The sequence below is a fragment of the Glossina fuscipes genome, unplaced genomic scaffold, assembly GCF_014805625.2.
Source record: "Glossina fuscipes isolate IAEA_lab_2018 unplaced genomic scaffold, Yale_Gfus_2 1, whole genome shotgun sequence".
Taxonomy (NCBI): Eukaryota; Metazoa; Arthropoda; class Insecta; order Diptera; family Glossinidae; genus Glossina; species Glossina fuscipes.
In genome coordinates this window covers 46,873,836-46,901,529 of record NW_023998415.1, presented here as the reverse complement: position 1 = coordinate 46,901,529, position 27,694 = coordinate 46,873,836, and the positions used below count along the sequence as shown (strand labels likewise).

Here is a 27,694-nt window from a genome sequence, read left to right as displayed (position 1 = left end):
CATACAATATCAGAGGAATGAATAGGAACAAATATATATATATATATATATATATATAGGCAGGGATATATGTATAAAAATGAGTTTAAAAATCATAAGTCAATTTAGCTATGTAAGCGTATTTTTATCCATCTGTCTGTTCCTCATCAATATGGGAATAAAAAAATTGGACGGAAGGACAGTTTCTGAAATTCTATTAAGTTATGTATATTCGTGATCATGATTAAACTCTGAATTGATTTACGTTTGTTTGTCCATCTGTCTGTCCGTCCGTCAGATTGTTCGCGTAAAAGTTAAGATATCCCCTTTGAATTTTTTGAAAGCATTGAAAGCTCTTGCATGCAAGTTGGAATTGAAATTGGCCAAAAAAAATGGCGAAAGAACGCGCCCGCCATATAACATCTGTTTATATAGAAATATTAAATTTTCTTATTTCATTTATTTTTTTCTTATTCTGTAAAAAGTTGTAATTTTTTCGATTTGTCAGGCATGAATAGTTAAACTCAACCTTTGCAATTCTATGCTATTTTTATAATTAACCACAACAACGCTATATGATGGAAGGCAGGCGTACGTATGTATCTTTACATAATATAAATTCCGTTTGATGTTATTTACAATAAGCTATATATAGCTATATATAGCTGGTATTGTTTGGTCAGGCATTAGGTTGCTTTTCTTTGTTTTTTTTATTTTTTTACTTGTATTACTAGCATTATTTCACTCACCATCGCACTAATAACCGCATAATGTGAAAATTTTCAATGATTACAATTTTGAATAAATTGTGGCAGTAAAAACAAGTTTTACTGTTTGAAAATCTGTTTAACCATTTTAATGAGTTTGCAAAATGATTATTAAAGTCACCGTAACATAAATACGTGCAAGCATTCTTAACCATTCTTATTATTCCATGTGCGTCATAGCGTTCCTAACGATAATGATAATATAACGTCGCGCAAAAAGCGAATTCACACCGATGTTTCGCTGCTATCTAGTCTTTTTTTTTATTTTTTTTATTTAGTTAAATATTTCTCATCGTCACCGGTAACAACATTGTCGATAATAACGTGTCGAAAGGGCGTATAATCAGTGGCTATTGTGTTAGTAGGTGGGGCTATACAGTTCACAGTTCAGACTTGAAAAATGAAAAGAACTATGTATAGAGATTAATTTGGTAGATACGATTTGATCTAAGCAAAAGGATGAAAATGTGTTCGCAATTCGCTGATGACTTTGAACTTGGGGTTTTAAATAATTTTGAGCTAAAACGTTACGAAATCGGACTTAATGCGAGCTATTATGCACATGTATATATATGCTCAAGCACTCAAGGGACGCGCCCCCTGTACGTGGGGCAGAGAGGAAGCTTCTGTTACGCCTTCGTCGACCGAGTACTTATTGTAGCTGTGACTATACATTAATGATAACCAAAATATGATCTACCGCGCCCGAGTAGCCATCGGGTGTGCCGACATTATAGTCGCGCTCCTTAATAAACTAACTGTGGCATAGCTCACATTTAGGCCTCGTTTGTAACTTTTCAGGACTTTTGGTCACTTATAAGCACAGAAAAGCAGTCAAGGACGTCTGGAGCCTCATGAAATTCGATTTTTTTTTTTTTTTGTATTCAATACAGTGTGGTTGAGATTTCTACATCGTTAGCCGTGCAAGTGTCCAACAGTATTGTAAACGCCGTTAAGTCACATGGAATAGTGTCAACAATAATTAATTTTCAGGTTCCATTATCGAAAATTAAGAGCGCAGTCGTATACATTTTACAATGAATCGCTTATCCCGAAACACTTTATAGATTATTAATGCTGACAGACATTACAAAGCTAGCGTCCTTGGTGTGAAGTTTCTCCGTTACTTACCTCTATTTTGAAAGGAAAACCACTGTAAGAATACGACAAAGGCAATTAAATTATGTTTTTAAATATCTTTTTATATGTGTTCGAAATTCCCGAATGCAAATTCGACTTAATTTCAAAGCGAGATTTTTTCAACACTATGTTTATATATCAAGCTCAAGTACCAAATGCAAAGACGAAATGTGCTTAAGGCAGTCTTAATGAAACTGTTGAAATATTTGAATTAAAAACTATTTTTCTTCCTGACGCCTATTACAGGACTTATATACTTAACCTAAATTAAAAAAAAAAAAAAAATGGGCATCAGTTTAATAAACATTGAATTAACTAACCCATCATTTAGAAAGTTCATAAGATGACTAAGAGATGTAGTAGGATGATTATTGGTGTAGACAGTCATATGCTTTCTTCAGATGATATTCATTTTCATACGAAATGCATCAAAATTTCATGACATTCCTCCGACCATTAACGTTGGTTCAGTTGCCCTACGTGAGAAGTTTAAATTTTTCCATTGCTTTGTAAAAACAAATGAATTCGTCAACAGTGGCGACATCTATATGTCATCCTATGAACTTATTGCCTGATATGTTGTATATACGAAACTAGTGTATGGATTATGTTGTATGTGAAAGCAGACAAATTGTAAATGCCATCTTTTTTTCGGTTTTCATCGTTATGAAGTGTTTTTTTAAGATTATTGGAAAAATACTCGCAACAAGAAATGTGCTTTTGGTAAGCCTTTCGACATACATGCAACAGTGCATACACGGAGGATCAGCATGGGATAACGAGACCATCTACCCAGGTCTACTTGACTGTCCATTGCTCAGATCAGCTAACCAGTAAAAATGGCGCCACATTATTTATGTACTTTTCTTGAAACATTCCCTGTAATGTGTCCCCTTTTCGGTACACGTTAAAGTGTACCTTCAAGTCAGACCTAGTTTAGAGAATTTTTATGTTAAGATAAATTAGATGAATATATTATGAGATGCCGTGATATTTGCAACACTTATTTGTGTATTCTTATCGGTACATATCTTCTGGCGAGGGCAGATATATTTTTCTTCATAAATACACAGAAAGTATTTATTGCAAATAGAGAGTTAGTTTACCTTCATCATTCCTCTAGGTAATTAAGTCGCTGTATAGCTGCGGTTAGATACACGCCCGAGACATTCACATGAAAATCGATTTTGTTTTGATCAGCCAGAGAACGATCTGGGCTTACATTCTTACCATATATATTTAAATGACCCTACATCATGTGTCTATAATAAGTATTAACAACATTGTAACGCGACTGCAGGTCGCTCGGTATTATATTCAAATTTCAAAAGTCCATTAGTCAATAAAAATTTTTCATTGATAACAACAAATAGATAACGACGAAGAAATTAACAAAGAGCTGTTAGAGCAACGCATATAAGAATATATATGACGCTTAGGGTTTCAGTCGCATGTTTGTCCGTTCAACAAATGGAAAGATAAAACTAGCATGTCCTTCTTTTGTAGTGAGTAGAAAAAAAATGCATTAGCAATGGATGAACTTTAAAGATATTACAAATTCTCTGTGTGAAATGATGTCAGGTGTTCAACAAACTTTTTACTATTTCCATGATTTCAAATTCTTTACACCCACTTGCGTAAGATTTCGCAGCCTCTAATATGTAAATATTAATCATAGATTTCGAAATATTAGATGACTTCATTAGTTATTCGAAATGAAATTTAAATTGTTTTATATTATCATTAATAAAAAAAGATGTTTTCTTTTTACACTTAAACAACATTTGCCAAAATGTTCAAAACGTAGAGAAATACATCCGGGAAACTCCATAGGAAATATATCTATACTTGCCTATCAAGAAAGGAGAGGGTAAGCTTAGGTGTGCCTGCTTTCCACGATAATGATCGCGGTTTAACTTTGAAATTTTGAAAAGGAATTTCATGGGTTTCATCAGATGGAACTCTACGCCTTATCTTAAATTTTAAGCAAAATTCGCCAAATAGGAGTCGCCTGGACCTCTCAAAGGACCCGCATTACGAAGGTGTAGCGTGTGTTTGCGCTGCGTAGTTTGTGCAACCACCTACAAAGTGCTCCTAAATTGTATAAATATTCTTCGAAATAATACTGTGACCAATAGGCCAATAAGACCAATATTCAAGTTAAATCGAATATCAGAAATATGTTCTTTCTAAATTGGTAGCCCTGGGACAGACAGCTGTGTCTAATTTTACATCATCAGTGTGTCAGCTGGGCGTTGTTTTGTTGCATTAAATTTTGTTTGCGAAATGCAATGAGATGAGAATGGGATCTATGCATACCGGACCCGACCACAACCGATCAATCAAGCGAATATCATGCAAAATGTGAATCAAAAACGAAAAAACCGCACCAAAGTCAATTTTTTTTCGATTGTTTTGGTATTGTGCGCTATGAATTCCTTCCGCCAGACCAACTCATTAATAAGGAATAATGTTTGATTTTGAGGATTACCTTGAAGGCAACGAAATAGATTTGGGATAATAAATAGATCAAAAAAAAAAAACAACTAAGAAAGTTATATTTGGCCAGGGCTGAATCTCGCTCAGCCACCACTATGCTCTTCGCAATCTACTCGCCACGTTCTTTTGTTTGATACCCATATCGCTGTTGTTATTAAAAAAAAATTATCGTATATTCATTTTAGAATTAACCCATTTTTAGGCAGATAACATATATTCATTCGAGGAGTGTACGACTAACTTTCTAAAGTTCTAACTTTAATAATTTCTTAACAACGACCAACAATCCGAAAATTTTTGGTAAGAAAAAACTGAGTTGCGTTCAGTTTACGCTCCATCGTGTGCTTCTGCTCTGAGCAATTTGTCCCGTTTTCAATACCAACCTGCGTGCACAAATTTCCAGTGGTTCTAGCAAATTTGAAGTTGATTTATTCATTTTTGCGGCCAAGTGTGTGCCAACGACACACACTACACATACGCACAGACGGACGGACATGGCTAAATCAGCTTAGAGTTTCACGCTGATCAACAGTATATATACTTTATAGTAGGGTCTCTGAAGCTTTTTCCTTGGGTATTACATACATTGCGGAAAAAAAGAAAATCAGCATATACCCATCTTAGAGCGGTGGGTCCATTGATGATACTTTTCGGACACAGCAGTAAATACGATTTATGAAATGTACACGAGAGTACGGAAGGACTGCATCTTGCACTAAAATATCTCGTGATGGGCCTAAAGAGTTTCGGTTGAAGTTTATTTATTTGTGTTTTTTTTTTTCAAAATATAAATCCCTTGTGTAGATGTATTTATGCGCCGTAGGCCATGGTAAGAAGAGAATTCGGATAAATGTCTTAATATTTATTTTTCTGTTTGTGTAACACGGAGACGCCCAAAAAGAATTTAGAGGAAACCCAAAAGAGATTGGGAGGCATTCGCAGGCTACCGGCTCAGCACTCACTATAGATAGCATTAAAGTGAACTCTATCGCACTTGAGATTTGAATCCGCGAACACTGACTTACTGGCCGCAATTTTTACCTACTTGGCCACTCGTGCGTACCGGCCAACTTTTGATCACTTTTCATCCCAATTTCATCGAATTGAATAAAATGTAGACGTAACAGTAACTTAGAAATATTGATCAAATTTCAACTTGTTTAGAACTATTATAACCAATAAAACAAGATCGTAATAAATAGTTCACTACAAGTTCAGACAATTGCACAGTCACTTGGGTTATGCATCCATTCTAATTGTAGGGCCGATTTTTGTCAGGACGGAGTTTTTATTGCGATGAAAAAGTGAAATGATTATGAAGCGTAATGTTATAAAGTTAATGTTCCGTCTGTTGTCTAAACAACCAAAACTTGTATGAAATGTTCATCATATGCAAAAACTTGTTTTGAAAGAAGAAATAATGAAAAAACAAAAAATTATCACACACAACATCAATAACAGTAGCACAATTATACAAGTGTATGAAATGATTACAAAGAGAGATTTAATGTTCAAATCAATCTTACATTAAATCAATGAAATCTAATGTAGAGGAAAAACAAACTTGACTTCCCATTGCATCTGAATATTTATCTACATAAAAACTTGTTCACCATTCACACGCTTGCATATGTCTACGCAATGTTTGAAATATACATACTTTTCGTGTCATGTTACGTTAAAGCATTTAAATGCAATTAAGTGTAATGTTTTTTTTTGCAAATCTTTATCTCTCTCTCTCTCTCTCTCTCTCTTCTTTCCGAGTGTGTGCGCGTGTGTTTGCTTGTCTTTATGTACATTTCCAATGTTACAAAAAAGAATCATCATCTCTTGAGATATAAATACATCTAAAGGGAACATTGAGTGGGCTGTTGATTTTGTTGTCGTATTGCGGCAATGTCATGTCAAAAGCCTTAAAACGATACGTACGCATGATGTGTTCGCTCGCTCGTATCTATGGTGCAATGATGACAATCTCTACTTAAGATACTGCCTAAGAATGATTCCAAAAATGTTGTACAAATAATGAAACGATTTAATGATGATAAAATGTAAAAGAAATGAAAACAACGTTACGGCTATTACTTACACAACTAATAAATGCAGAGGAAACAAGTAAGAAAGTTAAATTTGGTCGGGACCGAATTTTTTATACCCACAACCGTTTATCCCAAAAAAAGGCAAAGAAAGTGAAAGAACAAAATTCTTATGCTCTATAATATGTAGTGGGCGCAGTTGATTTCTTCTAAATTCAAAATAAATGTTTTCATCGTAGAGGCATGTGGGCATTGTAGGCGTGTCCTTTGAAAAGTTTATCTCAATTCCAAATTCCTTTGCGAATTTAAAGGCGACAATACCATTTTCGCTAGCGGGAGAATGTTTACCACATATACTATAAAGTTGTGCAAATAGACGGATGGACAGACGAACAGGCGGACATGTTTAGCCGTATTGCAAATTTGAAATTGGCCAAGAATTTTTTTAGGTTCAATGGAAAAATCGGAAATTATCCAAATGTCATTATCCAACGGTCAGGATGGAGCAAATTGTCGGCGCACCAACTTGGCAAGCAGTCAATCTGCGCATAGCAAATATCTTTGGGCAACCTGACGCCTATAATTCCGTATACAGTAGACCCTCCTGTAAAGCATTACTCTTATAAAGCGGTTGCCATATAACGAATTAACGTGCTTTGCATGTTAAATCTGAGTTTCTCATAGCGCGGGCAATCCATTATCCAGTTTCTGTGTTTGATTTATTCGTTCATCCTGGATTAGAAACTAATTTTTCCCCATAGGGTTCTAATCTTCGCGGGAAAATATCGATAATGTGGCAACGCTGTGATCCTAACATCGAGTTCGAATCCCAGAATATAACTTATTTTGTTGAGGCCAGCTATATAGCGAATGACTTGACATCGAAATTAGAAAGGCGAGGCGACGCAAAGAAATGCTTATGAAATATGCTTTAAAGATTGGGTTAAGCGTGCAAGTATATGGTTTAAAATGAAAGAAAAGAAATTAGAGACTTCGATAATAAATAGGTTGAGGGGGGGGGGGGGGGGGGATTTTCGGTGGAAATTTATTATGTACTTTGCTTTAACACAAACCCGAGATATTTCCAACAGTTGTGTGATGAATGCCTAACTATTTCTGCAATTTCGCGACTTGTTAAATGTGGATTATTTTCCAACATGGATCGCAAAACTTCATTATCGATCTTGGACCGTCGTTCAGATCGATCAATTTCTTGGAGGCTCAGATCCAATATTAACAATATTTTATTCCAAATACCGCACATACATTTTTACTTGCAAACCATACCTTGCTTCCTTTTTGGAATTCATGCACTTTATCTACTGACATATTTTTCACTTTAAATATCACAAGTAAATGATGAACGGTAAAAAAACGCTCCTTTTACATTATTCAGCAGCTAAAAAAACAAAAAAAAAAAAAAAAAAAATCCGAATGATTTACTAGCCAGATGTTTTTTTTTTGTTTACAAGAAAAATTACCTGCCTATTTAAAATACGGTAGAACTTTCCCTCCAACCTAATATGTGATTTAAAATTCCGGTTACTTTTTTGACAATATTCAATAAGTAGGAATTTAAGAAATTCATATAATGTGATGGAAAATTACTTTGCAGAAACTCAAATCAAGCATTATTTATATAGTAGCTGTGTGTGTGGTTAACCTGATAAAGATGTCAATGCTATACGCATACGCGTTCGTTCTCGGTCGATTGTTTTAATCTAAGCAATGAATTTATGGTTTTCTTAACGATTTGAACAAATTTTATTTTCATTCAAATCTATGTCGATTTTGAGTTTATTAACAAACTGTTTTGTTGTAAATTTGATTTTTTATCTTATTAAAAATTTTTTATGCAATTACTGTTAAATTTAGTTGTTTTGCGGTTTACTTGCGAATTGCAAAAAATATTAATTGCGCCGATAGTGGCTTCGTCCGACCGTTTACACTTTTACATATTTATACCCATCGCCGAACGACGATAGGTGTATTCGTTTTACCACAAGGTTTGCAACACCCAAACGAACGTCTTAGAGAACCCAATATCAAATTCGAAATTGATTAATATGCCTTCGTGTGTCCGTCCATCTGTCAGTCTCAAAATCTCAAAAAAAAATAAAAATATATATCACCCATCAGTATTAGGCGGTGATGGATATAACAGACTCGATCGTGAATGAATATAATTGTCTTCGTTGTTTTTTTTTTTTTTTTCATTTGCAATGGCAAAAAAGTGTGTATGCATTATATACATATATATGTAAAGTTTTTCATTTCTTTCAATCTTTCGGGTGTATATTCTTATGTTAAAGCTACTGTCGGTTAAAGTTAATAAAGAATTTCCTGAAATTATGCGGTTAATTTTATTTCTTTTTTGTTTTCAAAAGTTTAAAATGAAAAAGAAAATGACCGTAAAATTGAGAGATTAACAAAATTTTATGGTAATTTTATATATTTTTTGAAGAAAATTATTTTGAAATTTCAATTAAAAAATAAATTGGAAGAGAAAAATTTTGTTAAAGCAAGTCGTCGTAACATAAAGCAAGTGGTCATAAACAAGACAATAACTTTATTAGTTGGCTTCTATTTCTCTCTCTCTCTCTCTCTCTCTCTCTCTCTCTTTCTCTCTCTCTCTTTCTCTCTCTCTCTTTCTCTCTCTCTCTTCCTTTTTTTCTCTCTCTATTTATTTATTTATTTTTTTTTGTGCAACATGTCTATATATGTCAAAAACGCATAAAAACACCGTTACAACGACGACTGGGTAAACCTTTGTCTGTCCTTTAGTAAAAAATATCTAACGTCTTGTTAGAAATTATGGAGAAGGTACTAATCAGCGCTTAGTTTCAGTTCAAGTCGCTTCTAACAATCTCATATTACGCCCACATTCCAGCTCATGTCATCCAGCTCATGTTAAACCTTTAGAACGGTGGTAAAACCTCCTCAAGAAATTGACTAAATCAACTTTTTGGGATTATTAAGATTTCATTCAATTCTATCGTTCTCTTATGTTAATTTGGATAAAATTAAACGATAGCAAATACTGGAAGATCGAGGATAGACGAATTTTGTACTCCATTTTTAAGATCTATCGCTAAGCTATTAATTTATGGTAAGAGTTAGAAACAAATTTCCGAACGAAGTCAAATCTCGAGAGATTTCCTCAACTATTGAATAGGAGTCGACTGAGCACAGTTAGTGGAAATCCCTTTGAGATCATAATTTTTGTGACGACATTTTACAAATTACTCCCGAGCCATCGCTTCGCTTAACGGTAAATATAAATAAATAGGACATTAATGTGACGACTTTTAAAATATTCTTGAACTTGGCTTACGTTATATGTATCTTGATTCATATTTTTTTAATAATCGCCAGAAATTTCCGCTTTCGCTAAAAATTTTACACTTATTTCGAGAGAAAAGGATTGTCCTACATATTCCTATGGTCACGCTCATCATTGTGATAGAGTTAAGAGCAAAAGATGCTCGATAATGTCCAAAAGGGGAATTGAAAAAATCTAAATTATCGTTACGAAATTCGCCTTTCTCGGATACGGTTCGCATCACTAGATCGTGGATATTCTTTTTAAGTGAAATAGATTTGCACGTTTTCACGTTTTCAAGTTTTTTTATTTACAATCAATTTCTTTAAGGGTAGGATTGATTATTTACTTTTATTTTACTTTGGCGATACTCCCAACTTCTCAATTCTTGTTCGATTCAAATGTTCTTGTCCGACTGATTCTGGCTTCCTCAAATCGTCTATTTATATGCATTTTTACAAGCATATTACTATTACTTAAGTGCAGGACTTCATTTTTAATCCGTTAACCTGCTTTTCCGCTAAACGTTTTCCTCGGCCGGCAGCTACAAGACATGCCGCGACTGTGCAATTGATTTCTCCCTCTCCAGGGAAAATCAATTAGTTTGGAATGAACTGGATTTGAAGTTAAACATTCAACACTCAATCACAACAATATTAGCGGAAAGCTCGAAAAAATTTACTTTTCAACTGAATCCAATTGGCCAACTGCTGGCAGGGGCAATTCTGCATATCTATGAAACGATATTTCAGGCTAATAATTCCTTTTAAATTCAAACCTTTAAACTGAACTTTTCAATTTTATAGTTTAATCTTTTCGCACACAACGAAATCAAAAGTGTATCATAATTACTTTCCCAGCGGGTAACTTTATTTAACTTTACATGTGCTTGTTTACTGGCAGACACTACTGCCTCTATATGCACCAATATTAACTTTGCGAAGGAAAAAACAAAATAAAAAAAAAAATAAAAAGTTATTTAACCAACACAGAGTCTGGGGCAGAGTGTGAGGCATACGATTGCCGATAGTAATAGTATTGTGACACATGAGATCTTATTTCAATTTCATGTCATTTTTGTTTTTGTTTTTTTTGTTTTTGTTTTTTTGTTTATATTCCTATATAAGATAGATAGAGAAGCTCTTGCAGTTACATTATAGATAGCAGTGATTGTCTCAATTGGTGTCAATTGTCTTTGTGTAAGAGATTGTGTTGGAAATCTGTAATTGTAAATTATAAACTGATTTAGTGCAACGCCAATTACAACACAACGGTAATGTGTAAACGAATCAGCAAAAACGCTTATCATATACATAAAATTCATTTCTAGTTTACGTTAGACGTAATCAAGAAATCGCGGAAACCTTTTAAGCCTTTTAAGCTTCGATCGCAAAACTAGAATTTCCACATCGGAATAGCGATTTCAATAAAGTGGAAAAAAAAAAAAACAAAAATTTGAAATAAAATAAAAATAAATGGATAAAGAAATTTTAAAATAAAACCAAGTGCTCTTCTTCCTATGATGAGTGGAAAAAACCCAATGCCCTTAGCCCTGGCTAAGGACTAATTAATAAAGTCTTTTAATACAAAGTTTCACTGAAATCGTATCATTTCTCTTTGCTTTTCTCTACCAGCTAACATTTTCCGCTGGCTCGATTCGTGCCCTAGATTTTCGAAACAAAATCATATAAGGCCTAAATTTCGTTACTCTTCATATGTATCTACTAACCATTAGGTTAAAGCGAAAATAATGCTATTTTTTAATCAATCCTTTTAGCTGCTGAGAAACGAAGTTAAAACACAATTAGGGAAATTATTTTGGTTTTGTCTTGTAGGATCGACCCGTCGCCATCATTTCAAATCGATTCATAAAAATTTCGATAATAGTAAGCGTGTCGGGCAGCAGGTTAGGAATTGATTTCTAAGGCTACACTAAAATATATTTCCTATGGTGAATGATTAACGGCCTTCCTTCCTTATACCGAAATTTAAATGAATTTTGAAAATATTAGGCAACGAGTTTTCGATGAATATCTGCATTTAATTACGGGTGTATAAACGCTCGGTTTTCAAATTTGCTTCAAACTATAAGACCTGAGATGTCAAGTTTTAGTTTATTTTATACCTATCCTTGCGATTGTTATCTTTTTCAAGACCAAATGGCAGATAGGCGAAGAAATATATGAATCGACAGAGGAACAGTGAATGAGAATATGTACACATACATAGATATATATATATATATATATATATATATATATTTCAGATGTGCATTATTGTGCCATCAAAAAGGTGAAGAAAAATGAATGAATTAATTTATGCTCTAATGCTGGGTATTAAAAAAATGCTACATATAGTAGATATGTTCTGTGTGTTATTGCAGGTTTAACTTACGTGTAGTCTCCCCCTTCGTCCAGTCAAGCATAGGCATGGAGTTTAGACTGACGACCGGATCTCTTTAAGTTAACTTTGTTTGTCTCTCTTTCCATCTTATTGCGCCCCTAGCCGGGAGGAAGAATGTTTTTTTTTTTTTTTTTTTGTGTGTTATTTTCAACATTTTTTAACGCAAATCAATCCTAAGAGCATCACATAAGCGCGCCCTGCATGAAAGTAAATTTAATAATTTCCTGTTCTCGTAACGAATGCCTTCATATTTTAAGAAACAATCCGGTAAAGTTTTTGTATAGACTACGTGATGTAGGGGACATGGGGAGAGCATTAATTCGAGCGCAATTTTAATGGTGTAGGCCATCTTTTAAAATAACCATTTGGTGGCAAAGTGAAGTATAAGAGGAGATAGAGAGAGTGAATTGTGATTTCACTTACACTTTGAAATTCAAGAATAGTATGAATGAACGTATGAACGCAGTAGTAGTTGCCGCGTAGCTCTAAAGTAAACAGTTCGCCGGCAGGACATGCTGAGACATTTCTTTGACAAATCGTCTGTTCTTTTTTTTTTTTTTTGTCCAATTCAAATGCTTCTTTTGATATTCTTCAAAATCTTTTGAAGAAAAACGGAAATAAGCTAAAATAAGTTCAGGAAATGAAATCTCAACACAGGCAAAATGTATTTAGGCGGTATGTTTTCTTCGTTTCCATTTAGGAGAACAAAATGAACAACATGATGAACATGAGTTCGTTTGATTATCTGTGGTAATTTTCAGCCTATGAATAAAAATCAAAATGCAAAATAAATTAAAAAAAAAAAGCACAACAAAATCATATTCATTAAAAAAAGAAAAAAAAAAAAAACTCCCACTCGCGCGAGCTATACAAGATAAGATAACTCAGCCAAACACATCACTATCGCGTATGCACTTATCTTAAAAGGCGACGAGGAAAAGACAGCTAAGCAGACAACTATTAAGATAGACGGACAGACAAATAGACAAATCGAAGATTTTCGTCGAGAAAGAGATAGAACGGAAGAGCGAAGGAAAGATAAGAGCGAGAAAGAAAAATAAAGAGAGAGAGAGAGAGAGAGAGAGAGAGAGAGAGAGAGACAGAATGAGAAATCGAGTCTCAAATGCATTGTGCAGGAAAGAAGAAACAAATATTAATGTTCGCGTTGCCAGTCCGTTTAAATGCTCTGTCAACTTGCATTAACAGTTTACAGTATGTTTACATAGTGCATTGTGTTTATATTGTGTATAAATAGCTGGATGATGTACAATGTGGAAGTATGAATGCATCGAATGCTTGCTTATATTTTATATAAATATATGCGGGTATAAATAAGTAAGTATATATATATGTATATATAATGCAACTCATGTGACAACGTTCGATGATTTGTGATTTCATTGTATGCTGAATGTGATGAGCAGTAGTAGTGAGTAATATTAACACAGTAAAGTGAAATAAAGTTTAAGCGTGCGGAGTGTGCAATTGTTGTATAGAGTATGAAACGCGTTTTATAATAAAAGTCATTGGTTGCCTTAACGAGAGCCGAAAGGGAGATTACTTTTCACTTACAAGCTGCTTATTGTGTTCGATGGGCTTCATTATCATCTTCTTCTATTAAAATTATTTTCAAACAACAGGTTTACAAGTATTGTCGTTTCTTTTTGCAATATTTTGTAAACAATAACCACAACAGCGATAATAATAATAATAACAATAATCATTGTATAATCAATCGTTTTTGTGTGTAACAGAGTGACTTCGTTAATACATATATCGGAAAAATGCAACAACAACGCCAACTAAAACGAATATCTCATAATAATGAAAAAAAAGAATTATATATTTTATAATAATAATTACATACTATTATAATCGTTTACCGTACTGTGTAACTTTGTCTATCTTTAGTCTTGATTAACTAAACTTAGCTTAAGGCGAGAGGATATAAAATAGTTTTGAATTCATTTTATTTAACTTTCATTTAAATTTCAAAATTACACACCAGCCACTCACGCATCCCACAAGCGGACGGATAGACAAACATTCCTAATTAAATTGATTTAAAATATTATGCAGATAAAGAACATTTGTATACAGTTTATCAGAACGCTCTTCTCTTTGATTACCGCTATTAATTATTTATTTATAATTTGAAGATAAAAATTTATTAATGATATTTAATGGGACTATAAAATTTTTTAAAAAGTCTTATAATTAGTTAGGGAATTAAAATTATATAAAAACATTTGTTATTGCATAGAACACCGCCCACCAATTGATGTCTATCTTAAAATTCAAAAATTCGAAATGCTTTGTACTCGTCTTAGAACGAATCGTGGATACCCATCATTTTCTATATGCACCAAAAATTCAAATTTCTAAACACATTTAACGAAAATCGCCCTTTAATGCATTCTATAAAAACACTAAACACATTTTCGTTGAGTATTCCGCATTAGCTATGCTATTACAGCGACTAATATTTTACTGGTATCGCTAAAAAGGAAAACATATTACATAATAAAAAGAAAAAAGTAGAAGAAGAAGAAAAAAGTTATATATTTTTGAATTGAAGACAGACCTCAATGCGTTACATTGCACGAGGAGATAAGATAAGTTAGAATAGGTCGCTGGCGCATTTCAAAGGAAACGTCGAAGTTTGTGTGTGTGTGTGTGTAGAGTATTTTGTAACTTCATAAAAACATTGCTGCTTAATCTATAATTTTGATTAATAATTTCAATTAACGGTAGATAACTTTATTATACTAAAGTCGTAGCTATTGTTTTTTTTTTTTCTTTTCTTTTCTTTTATTCGAGTAAATACTCTAAACGAATAAGAGTATCATGCTATGAGTATATATGCGCAAACTACATAATGGAAAATTTTCCTAAAAGATTTGCGGGTTAATTTAATTCTTTATACATCGACTTATTACTCTTGCTTACGCAAGCCAATAAATTTATTGAAGGACTCGAGGACTCTCTCGAATGCTGGACGGTACAATACCCATGATCGATCTATTCACCCTTTTATCGGACCGCAACAGGTCAAAAAATATTTCGTAATCTACAAACTTTTTCTCGCTATCCCAGATATGGATCTCAGCGATCTGCTTTCCTCTATCAAGCTTTTTCCATATCCAAGCGCCCAACAGTGATAAAAAGTCATTTTCCCTCCGATCAAGTCTTTTAATAACACTTTTCGTCTTATTCGTCTTGAAATTAGTGATCCATTGTCCGTTAACCACAGCACTGTACATGAAGGTCTAGCTGAACATCCTGGATATTTCAACGTTCCACGTACATAAATGCGAATTTTTTGTTTTTTTTTCCCACCTCTATCTGCACAATCCTTTTTGAGCGTAATGGCTGCGATAAAAATTAAAAAAGTGTCGGCTCAAAAGTTTTTGATTTGCATTCTCCTTATAAGTAATATCATCGTCTTTGTAGATTAACCGAAATGATGGTAACTTCAATACCATAAATAGACTTTAATTAGCTTTTCCTAGATCTATACATATATATATATATATATATATATCTATATATATCTATATTGAAGTTACCATCATTTCGGTTGATTTTATGGTTGACAATGTAAAGGAAGCTTAATTTAAAGAAAATCTCATCAACTGATCTCTAAGCGATCCTTATTTAAATTATGTAAAAGGAAAGTCATTCTCTTCCGCGCTACATGATGAATAATTTACCAATTCCTTTACGATATTCAGGTAAATGTGTTCGTAATGAAAAAAGTAAACTTAAAATTCTCTGGCATTCTTGCCTTTTATACAGAGACGCGTACGTAGCAAGACTTTTGTTCCTTTTTTTTGTGATTTTCTTCAAATTGTTATTGGAGCATTGTATTGTAGTGATTGCTGCTCTGGTATACCAAATGTGATGCGATGTCATAAAGACTATGGCAAGGATCACCAACGTCACAAGCTCTCAAGCTTAATGTCAATCCATTTTTGGCGGTTTCAAAGCCTCAAAAAATTCACAAAAAAAAAAAAAAAAAAAATGTAATTTTGAAAACTCTTTTTAAATATACCTTCGAACTAATCGAATAGAACGTTTTGGGAGATAATTGTAATTCCCTCAATAGAGGTAAAAAAAAGCTTGAAAAGGTTAAATTTTGTAATACGGTTATCATCATAATAGCTTTTCATCGGGTAAATAGTCAATTAAATGCAAAAATAATTGATGATTTATTAATTAAGCCCCACATACTCACGTATCAATTTTTTTTCTATTTCTTTCCTATGTAAACTTTTGACTACTTCGGGAATTTCAAGTGCATAGATTACTCAAAGGATTCCTGGGCGAAGAGAAGAAGAGAGAACTTAAAAAAGAAAAAAAAAAATAGGGAAAAAAGAAAAAAAAAAGGGGGAAAAAGGAAAAAGAAGAGAGAGAGAGTGAGAAATAAGAAACAAATAAACAGAGAGAGGAAGAAAGTGAGAGATAGAGAGAAAGAAAAAGAAGAAAGAAAGAAAGGAACTAGGAAAGAACTAGAATTATCGAGAGAGAGAGAGGGAGACAGAGAGAGAGAGAGAGAGGTGATAGAGAAAAAGAAGGAAAAAAGAGGTGCGCAAGAGTGAGAGAGTAAAATATATGAGTTTGTTTTTTTTTTGTAGGATTTTTGCTGGGTATTCCGAGCTGTCAGGAAAATGAAAAGAAAACCAACGTGCACGCAGCCATCTATGGGCGATAAGTGCAAAAACCAAACCTGATTATATTTCCATTTCTGCTTTGTTTAAACCATCATCATATTATATGTGTAGGGACATTGGGATCGTTTTAAGGCATATATATTATCAAGTGAAATATTAGTAAAAGGGGTTTATTTAATTTTTTAGTCTTTAGCGATCGGTGTTCGATGATCGATGTTCGTCGCCAACCACACTTTTTCTAACATCTTTGTTTTGATATTGAAAATTTCTGCATGCAAATGCGGTAGAAACGTGCTATTAAATTTTTTTTTTTTTTTTTTTTTTTCTTTATAATGGAAAACAAATTGTATCTGACAGATAAAAATGTGTTTCTGTTTTTCTAGATACATTTTTCTTTTTCGGTTATTTTTTTTTTTCTTCTTGCTTTAAAATTTTCTTTTAATAAGAAAATTTTTCATTTATTTTTAGTTTTATTATCTCTTCAAGCTTTCTAACGTTTTTACCACTGCTGCTGCTGCTGCTTTTGCGGTAAGTAGTAGTGAGGTGAGAGTTCTAAATACTTTCGCTATGTGCAAGTGAATATTTCTCTATTATTATTATTATTATTATTATTAGTGTTGTTATTGTTGTTGCTGTTGTTGTGTTTTTGTTGTTGTTGTTGTTGTTGTTATAGTAAAGCGCGCGTTTTGCAAAAGCAAACTTGCACTTATGCATATATTGTTTATTTACTTTTTCTCACACGCTTGCTTTACATATACTGATGATGATGAGCACAAAAACAACGAAAAAAACAACGAAAAAACGTTATCATGATTGTTAACAACCAAAGCAATAGTTATAATAACAACACATTCGTTTCATCATCATTACGATTGTCGTCACAGACAATTATCTTTTGAATATTGATGACGACCAAAAACATCATCATCATCATCATCATCATCATCGTTATCGCGATGAGGAGGGATTTTCGCTTTTAGTTTTTTGCTTACACTAGCACTAGCACGTGTGTGTGTTTGTTTATGGGTGTGTGGTGTGTAGATATATATATATATATAGTTTCATGTTATACTCAGAGTCTATGAGACGACTCTGACTGACAACGGCAACTGTATGTGAGTAAATATGTGTGCGGCCTGAACAGTTAGCTTTAGTTGGTGATGCAAGTCAAGTGCTATCTGTTGCCGCGACCAGACGTACGTCTAATACTATATAGTTACTCTCGTTATACTACAACCACAAGCGGTTATAGTAAATTATTAAAGTAAAAATAAAAAAAATAAAAAAATAAAAATAAATAAATAAAAAAAAAAAGCAAGGAAGAAAAAGAAAGAAAAGCAAGAAAATATTATTCCAACATTGAAAACACAGCAGACGTTGTGTTGCTTTATGATTTCGAAGACAACAAAAAAAAAAAAAAAAAAGAATATATATATATATATATAAATAAATAAATAAATAAACGAAAATAAAAATAATTAAAAAGTACGAGAAGTCAATATTGTTTTTATTAAATTAAAGCAAAATTATAAATAAAATAAAAATATAAATGTAAATAGAAAAATCCAAGTTTATAATATTTACTATCGATTATTAAAAGTTTTGTTTTGTTTTTTTTTTTTGAACAAAAAATTTGTAAAAGTTTTCTCTCGTCTCGTTGCTGTGACAAGTGCGTAATCGTATAATTTTGACGCAGTGTGAAATCGCTTATATATCTATTATTAGATAAAAAAGAAAAAGAATTCTGGGCTTCTTGTTTTTCGGTTAAACAATCAAAAAAAAAAAAAAAAAAAAAAAAGAAGAAGATAGTAATTTGAAGTAAACATGCTGGCCATCAAAGAATGCCTGATACGCGAGGGAGCTTTAAATCTTAGCCAAACCTCACGCAATAATAAAAGCAATGACAACGACAACAATAACGCCACCAGCAGCAGCAGTAGCATCTTTAATGCTCTCGCCTCTGCCACCAATACAGGTGAAAATAGTGCAAACTCCTGTCATACGCCTTATAATATGTATGACAACGATAATCGTCTTCCCTCTAAACTACTGGATAATCACAATCTGTCAAGTTAGTATCCAGTGCACATAACTCTTCATATACAAATGCATATAATTTTTCGTTTCATTTGTGAAAAGTTTTTCAAAAGTATTTTAAGTGCTTTTATTGTTGTTGTTGTGGTTTTATTTATTTATTTATTTATTTTTTTTTTTTTTGGTTTTCTTTACAAATATTTATGTATTTGTTCTACTTAAAACAATACAAAAAAGAAAAAATTTATACTATTCTTTTTTTTTTCTTTTTTTTTTTTTTTTTTTACTACTACAACTATGCAGTTATAAATAGAAACGCTTAGCACACTTTAAAAAACAGAGTATTTTGTTTAGTTTATTTTTAAAGTAAAAAACAAATTAATAGCACTTGAATTATTAGATAAAATGACCAAAAAAAAAACATTATGTTCACTTTAGCACGAAATCGCCTAAATACCCATTAAAACGAAAATAAAAAACAAAGTACTTAGCGTAATTCATATAAAAAAATCTTGCCCGACTTTATCTACTTTGTGGATTTTTTACGAGAAATTGCAGTTTTCTATAAGTTACGGTTTAATTAAATATCGTAAGGCTCGTCATTAATTTTGAGATATTGTTGTTGTCGTTTAGTTAAGTCGATTGGTTCAATAATCCCACGAGTCGTTCTATCATCTATCTCTATGCCCATCACAGAACTCTTGCCCTTTATCTACTCTATGTTAATCTGTTTGTCTGTCTGTTTGCTTCATTTGCTCGTCTGCCTGTGTGTCTCTCTACATTGCTTGTGCAATAAAACTAACATACAAAAAAAAATTGAGGAAAAGAATTTTTTTTTTTTTTTTTTTACCATTCCTAAGAATATTTGATGGAGTCAAGTTCTTGATATAGAATCATGTAAGTGACTATCATGGAATCCAATTTTCAAGCACTTTATTGAAAAAACGTGGCTTATTTTCAGCAATAACGCTAATGGATGGATAAGTTTTGTTTGCGTTACTTCAGTCCCCCGTATTCAAATAGATCGGTCAGGAGAAGAAGTCTTCCATCAGAAAACTCGTATTGCCCGCCCTTCTTATTGAAATCAAATTCTGTTTAGATCTTACTATGCGGGTCATAAAAAATTTACAATCGATATATAAAGCTCTGCTTTCATAGTGCTTGGTGGACTGTGTAATGTGGCTCGTAGCTTGTCCTTCGTATTGAAACCAAATCCTGTTTAGATCATTATCTTACTATGCGGGTCATAAAAAATTTACCATCGATACATAAAGCTCGGCTTTTCGTGGTAAAAAGATTTTCATTTAAAAAAAAAAAACGGAAATCAGTAAAAGTGCCTCACAAATATTCTGTGCCTTACCGACAGTTGTGTTCATTTACTTCGAAGCTTCCAGGTTAAAGAACAATACTCACCTTACCACTTACGTGAATGATTGTTTCAATAAAAAAATTTGAGTAATTTTCAAATTTTATTGAGTAAATCATTAAGTTAAGAGCAATGATAAAATAATTTTGATATATAAAATATGGGAGTAATGTTAACGAATGAAAGAAGAAATCATATAAGCCGCATATTGTGAACCTACTATTTCGTTCCGTACTTCTGATCGTTTGTGCGTCCCATTGTCCGCCTACTGCAATTTGCATGTTTGTCTGTCCGTCTGTTCCTATTGACTGGCATTAGTACAATAGTTATATCATTCTGTTTTTAGTATCAAGGAAGATAATGTAAATAAAATGAGAAAAGAAGAAAACAAAAAAAAAAAAAAAAACTCCACTTCGTTCAATGCATGTTTTTTTTTTTCACCTATAATTATTTAAAACATTTTGAAATTAATATCTCTAGAGAAAAAAAAAAAAAAATAAAAAAAATAAAAACAAAGATTTATAAATAAATAAAGGTTTTTAGTTTTTACTCAAAAATTTGTAATATAATCTATCGTGAAGTTAAGCTTTTATATAAGAAAGAAAGACAGAAAGAAAAGAAGAAAAGAAGAAAATGCATAGGTTTTCTTTTTATTTTTTATTTTTAATTTTTTTTTTTTTTTTTTTTTTTTATTTCTTTTCATTCGTCCCGTTATCTTTACTATAATTTTTCCTCATTTTTCTTTTTCTACTTTTCATATTTTCCATAAATGGAATCATTAGTGTCAGCGTTTTTTTTTTGTTTTCCGTCTTTTGTTGGTTGAAATACTCTTGAAGGGTTTTAGTGTTCAGTTCTTTTTCTTGGTTTTTTATTTTATAGTGGACAAAAAAGAAAAAACTGATGAGAAACGTTAAACCTTGAATTGTGACATCAAGTGCAATGTCCATGAGTATAATAATCAGATTCGGCTTTTTGTTTTTATACTTATTGTTATTATTATTATTATTATTATTACGGAGCTTAATGCATAAGTCATGTTACACATGAAATTTAATTTTTTTCTTTCCCTTTTCATATCCAACATCTCAGGGACGTATAGAGTTTACTTAGTTTAAGCGGGTGTCTTGGTTTAGTAAACGAGAATTGAAAAACTAATTTATATTTGAATGACTTAAGCATTTCGGACACGAGCTTCCCGCGAACCAAACAATTATTGTGAATTCTACAAATTAAATTCGGCTTGGATCGAATTTGCCATTATCAAGCACTATTGTACGGAAGATATTGGATGAGGAAGCGCTCTGTAGGTTTCAGGTTACGAGTTAATAAATGACATTTGGGTTTTGTTTATTTATTTATTTTTTTTTTGTTATAGTTAGTGAGTCTATGAAACGACTTATCCGAATTTTCATACATAATTTCATGAGAGTGGTAGAGCGAGAAAATATGTTCCTCAAGAGGCAGCGTGGCGATCGAAATCGATTTAGAAAGACAGACGCGTTGATTTTCATGCGGCGTTCCGTGCATTTCGCAAATGTAGCGCCACCGCTTCGAGAAATATAAAAACGTGAAAGCTACCAATTGAATGTTTAAAGAGTAAACAAGAAATTTTGGACTAAATCATTTTTATATTTATTACATAATCGTTTTAAGCGGAAGCTTAGGACATTTAGCGCTTAGTAAGCTTGTAATCACTTTACATAATTAAGATTTACTTAATTTTTGTTCTCTTTCCTTTCATCTCCTTTTGGTCGCCATTGTGACGATTGGTCATAAAAAAAAAACACCTAATCTACTATATATAATATAAAGCTTTTTTTTATCAATACAAGATATTAGTGCTTTAGATGGCACGTAACGCTGCCTGTCTCAAGTTTTTTAATCTGTTTCAGCGAATCGAATGTATATGGATCTAATGCATTGCATTAAGATGCTTACGCTTACATGGCATGTTACGTTAACATTGCTTTTTTTATACGATTTTGGTAGAATGTAATTCTTTTTTAATTTCAAAATAATGACATAAGTAAATGTTCGATATAAGCCAAACGCAATAATTTTGTTCCAAAATTCAATATTTATTTGGTTAATAATAGAAGAAGAAGAAGAAGAACAAAATAGAACCTTAAAAACAACATTAGTAAGTTAATTTTTATATATTTGTTTGTATGTGATTTCGTACACGCATGCACACATACACACACACACACACACATTTATATATATATGTGTATATACATATGCGTTTCTTGGCTTCGTCGCAGTGAATAAGTGACATAAATTTTATCTTGAAGGGCGTGTTTTCCTCTGTGTTCGTTTAGGTGCTGTCGTTAAAGAAACGAAAAAAAAAAAGAAAAGTTTATAAGTCTTTTGCTCTGCCATCATATACATCAGTAAATGTTTTTTAATTTTTTTTTTTTTTTGAAGCCTCAAAAATGCGAAAAATACAAGCAACGAAGCAGCATTGAAGCGTTTCTACAAGATTTTTACAATTCTGACATACTGTATAAATTATTTATTTTGTATGTATGTAGAATTTTTGTATACATAAATAATATATATATATAATATGTATATATGTGTGTCTGCGTGTGCGATTGTTTGTCTTTATATCATCAACAAAAAGAAAATATATTAATAAATGACAATTGTAAAGTCATCACACCACCACTTATATCAACGTATAAATACTCGCAATATATCCACACTATGGAAAAAGTCACTTCTATGCCGCCTGCTTTTCTTACCCTTTTTTCTTCATTTTTATCCTCTGATATAAGAAAAAAAAAGAAATTCACAAACTTGATGTATATATACTTATACGAAAGATAGGCACACGTAGAATTACTTGATTTCCTCGATAATAATAAACGCCAATCCCTCCTTCTACTTGCAATACAAAATTTTAAGCGAGTTCATCATGTGCTACTCTTGCAATTCTTTCTTACATTTTTATATAGGTTTTATTTACATTTGTGTATAGCTGTATGTATTTGTATATATATATTCTTTCACCACTAATTGAATTGAGTGTCTGTCGTTTTGCACACAAAATCACAAGATTCACTTGCATTCACTCTCTTTATTTTCTATTCTTTATTTGTTTCTTGTTGCTGTTATTGTTGTTATTGCGTATTTTCATACAACACACTGTATACATATACTTGACTTGTTTAACCGCTATAAGAAGCTTGTGCACTATCCGTTTCTCAGCTTTTTTTTTTCCAAGTCCCACCTTTGAATGATGTACAGTATGTTAGGTTAGTTTTTCCGTTTGTAACAACCAAAAATACGTTTTAGAGATCAAACAAAACTGTATTTAAAATCAGCGTAAACATACACACATACACGTTTAAGTTAATCGTCATAAATTAAGTTGAAAAATGGATCTGGTCGGCCTAAAAACCCTCAGCTTTTTAGCTAAATAAAAATACTGTTATTTTTATGATGATGAGTATCAAAGGGTTGCCTTAAAATGAATGTAACTTTCTCACATGTTTATTGATATATGCATGATGTGCATAAGTTTGTAATTTAAGTCTCATATATCGCCTCCAATTTGGCATAGTTCCCATATACAGAGAATTGCTATAAAAGATATTTTAAATTATTTATTATTCACTCTTGACTAAAGATAATTTGTTATGGCATAAGTCGTTGCATTTACGTTCTCTTCCTCATAACCATTTAATTTTTAATATAAAAAAAATAATAAAAAAAACAACTGATCATTCACCTAATAATAAATTTTTGTACCCTATAGACCACTTGTCGTCACAGAAATTTTAAGGTTATGCGGATAGACTTGTTGTTTTATACCAAACGATTTGAGCTTATTTGTTCGTCGGTCTAAAGCTCCTTCGAATAGTTTTTTTTCTCTCTACAAGCTGCAAGTAAATCTGACCCACGATGAACCCCATTGGAAATGAATTGAATCGGACTATTGCCAATATAATTTCGTATTTTGAGAAAATCATGTGGACCTGTCACTCGGCTGGCATTCAGAGAGGAGTGAGGAAAGAGAGAAGCGATGCCCGGTGCTATGCCTTTGTAAACTCTAGCGCACTTGAGATTCGAACTCGCGAACACTGATTTGGCAGTCATAATTCTCTCCTACTAGGCGACTTATGTAATTAAATCGGAAGGGTCAACTTTTCTTAAGTCCTTCCCACATAAAAGTTCCTGCGAAAAATAAGCCTTTATACGGAGACAGACGTCCTATTTTTAATATTTTACGATGAAAGTAAGTAGACATAAAAAATACCTGTATCAAATTTGGACTACATAGATCTATATCTCGGACCCAATCCGTATAAGCGCACTCATGAAAGTATGAGTGCGCATGCGGCAAAAAAGCTTGGTTTTTAATAGTTCATATAGGTGAAAAGCAAGAATGATTTTTGACAAGAAAATTAATTTTGCTAAACTTTGGACCACTGATCAGATCATCTTTACGGCCTCCTGCCCTATAAAAAGACACCCATGAAAGGTATAATTTTATGTGCAAGGAAGCAAGATATAATTTTTGTTAATTATTCTATCTCGCAAATAAGTGGAGAATCGCTTTGGTCGAGATGATGTAGAATGTTTAAGTACCGCCCTTGCTCGACTATAAAGTAATTGGTTTGATTTATTCGTCAATTTTGCAATGCAGAGCAATACGAATGCGCTTCGTTGGTATATTCTGCAAAGTCAGAATATTAGTGCATATTTAGCACGAAAAGTGGGCGTGACAGTGCAACAAAACTTTTATTTGATGTACGTCTTATTACAGTTTTTCAATATTGATTTAGAGTAAGGGTACGTTTTCAATGGGGCTCTTCTGCTATTAGCCAATGGGGCGCGATATTCTGAGAAACTATGTCGATGTCTGATATCGTCCAATTCATTTAATATCGTCATGCGCTTGCTAAACTCTGTGGTTTCATATGGAGACCGCTCATCAACGTATCATTTTTTGATTATGTTGAGTTTAAGAAATATTGCTACGCCTCGTTGAAATCAAGTAGTGTGAATGGACGCTCAGTTAACTCTTGCATTTTTAGAATTGGAAGGAGAGGAAACCAGCTCCTTTTAAGGTTCACGCAATCGATTAATTGTGAATTCTACCCAACGTTCTTGATTACATTTAGTCACTGCACCGTATTTATCCGCATGAGTAGCCAAATAGGTAAGAAATGCGACTGGCAAGTTATAAGGTGCGCGGGTTCAAGCCTCAAGTCCGTTAGGTTTTACTTTGGTCGTAGCTATTGTAATCGCTCAGCCGATAAAATCGTAACACTTACCGATTGACCATATGTCCACTAGGCTAGAGGTACTATGTCTCTACCTCTTTTTTCCTCCTCATTTCTTTGTGTTCGTCAAATTATTAAACAACTATGGGACATCCCCCAAATGATTAGTCATATTAAAAAAAAAAAGAAGAGATGTTTACTCTATACCCGTCTGTTGCATATAGGAATAAATATAGAAGCATTATAAAGTCGATTTGAGTTTATTATAAGACGTTCGTCCAGTGGTTGCTTGCGTAGAAGAGCGATTGAAAGTGCTCTAATCTCGATGTAATGCGGATAAAGATACTGAGTATCTTTGAAGCGCTTCGACTTTTCGATACCGAAAGTATAAAATCGTAGAAGCTGAGACGCCAAAAAATGAAAAAAAGGAAGAAGAAGAAGAAGGGAAAGTCGCCGAAAGAGAGCACCTTACCGAAAATATTCCTTATTCCACTTATCGATATAGCTTTGGTTTTTTATTTATCACTATAGACGTGTATGGATAGATTTGACTGGCTTCTCGCATCTGTGATCGTTTTTATGGAAGGGCTTTAAAACATCTATACTAAGTCTTAGCTTATTACACCACCCCATTAAATTGAAGAGAAACAACAACTTTTCCTCATCATTTCCCAGTGTTACAAACAAATTGAAATAATTATATCACTTAAATTTTCCGATGGCGAATTTAAAAAAAAAAAAGAAAAACGAAAAAATTCAATCTTTGCCAATTTTTTTTTGTTTTTTTTTTTCATTTTAATAAAATGAAATCTTAACAATAAAAATTTGATTTGATGTGCTAATAAAAATCGTTACATGACTGTGAACTGACAGAAAATTGTACGGTTTTAATTGAATTTTTATCATAAAAAAAGTTTGCTGTAAATCTCTTTGAAATTATTATTTTTAATTTTCCAAATTTTGATATCTTAAAATTATTATTATTACATGTATATATATATATATATATTTTTTTTTTTTTTTTTTAAGGAAATTTCATTTTATTTTAGTGCAAACGATTAGTCAGTGTCATGAGATGCGACAAATCTTAACCCGTTTTGAATGTTTTAGCCTCTCCACTCGCTAAACAAGTGAAAGCATTATAGGAGTACGCGATCCATTATTAGATACCCTACATCATACACGTTTAATACAGTCATTCATATAATGATTTTTAAATATAAGACTTTATATGGGAGATGGTCGAGAAAGTGCTCCGTTCCGAAAAATTTTCAGTAGCGTTCGTCCATGAACTTAAACACGGCGGTATACCAAATTTCATCAAACAATCTCAAAACTTGCAACACTTAGGTTGAACGTAACAGTGCAAGACAGACAGACAGATAGCCAGGCACGTTAATCCGTTATCAGCTTAGTTGTAGTAGCAGAGAAAGGAGTCGATCTAAATGGATTCTCTGAACCGATTACGGAAGTAATCGATTAAATTTGCTTTACTGGCAGATTTTTTTGTAAATTTTCTTCAAAGGATACCTGAAGAAATTTTTTCTTTTTACTTTTCGTCTTCACAGACATTGCTTTAAATCTCATCCTTAGTCTTGCCTTTTTTACAACTTAAGTGTATCAAAACCTTCTTCTTTTTAACTCTTTTAAAATTTCGAGATTTCTCTTGAAAAAATGAATCACTTATCGTCCATTAAATTAAAGAGTAGCTCTAATATATAATTAATAAATAACTTAATGATGGGGTGGTCCACAAACTAACAATTAGCATAAAAAAAAAAAAAAATGAAAAAACAAATTTTTTATATATATATATATATATGTTTGTGTGTGTTGTTTATATTAAAAATTTTTTTTTTTTTTTTTTTGGTTCATAATGCCATAATAAACGTACGTTGGCGTAGAAAATTTTCATTAATTTTTCCGTAAACATATGTGTAAAAAAAATGTTTTTATTAAATATTTTTGTATATTATTTCATACCTCATTGCCTTTTTTCAACTACCCACAATGAGGTGTGATAATATATTCAATGCTTTTGCCAATTTCACGAAATAAATATGATATACGTATATATGTTCATGTATCGGAGAGTAACGTAACCGTTATGAAATTAATTTGGCCTCATACCTCTAATAAGGTGGATAACATTGCTGAATATAATAATTGCTGAATGCCCCTCCGAGTGAGTCGAAAGGAAAGAAATTTCCTTTATATGAAAAATATTCATTCACTTTTTAC

At 32.4% G+C, this 27,694-nt stretch overlaps 1 protein-coding gene and 1 long non-coding RNA gene across 7 annotated transcripts in view; both read left to right on the top strand.

Moving 5' to 3' along the window:
* LOC119632726 overlaps nt 1–17,350 on the top strand; it is a 55,239-nt gene extending 37,889 nt beyond the window's left edge. The window contains exon 3 of the long non-coding RNA XR_005246812.1: nt 17,288–17,350. This is a non-coding gene — a long non-coding RNA (uncharacterized LOC119632726). The remainder of the gene's footprint in view (nt 1–17,287) is intronic.
* The window catches only part of LOC119632721 (supervillin), a 297,800-nt gene that overhangs the window by 74,323 nt on the left and 195,783 nt on the right, over nt 1–27,694 (top strand). The window contains exon 1 of one of the 6 annotated variants that reach the window (XM_038025801.1): nt 18,391–18,890. The exons of the other annotated variants lie outside the window; for them this stretch is intronic. Coding sequence (XP_037881729.1) covers nt 18,644–18,890 — 247 coding nt within the window. The 5' untranslated portion in view covers nt 18,391–18,643. Of the gene's footprint in view, nt 1–18,390; nt 18,891–27,694 lie in introns of those variants that run through there. 6 annotated transcript variants of the gene reach the window in all.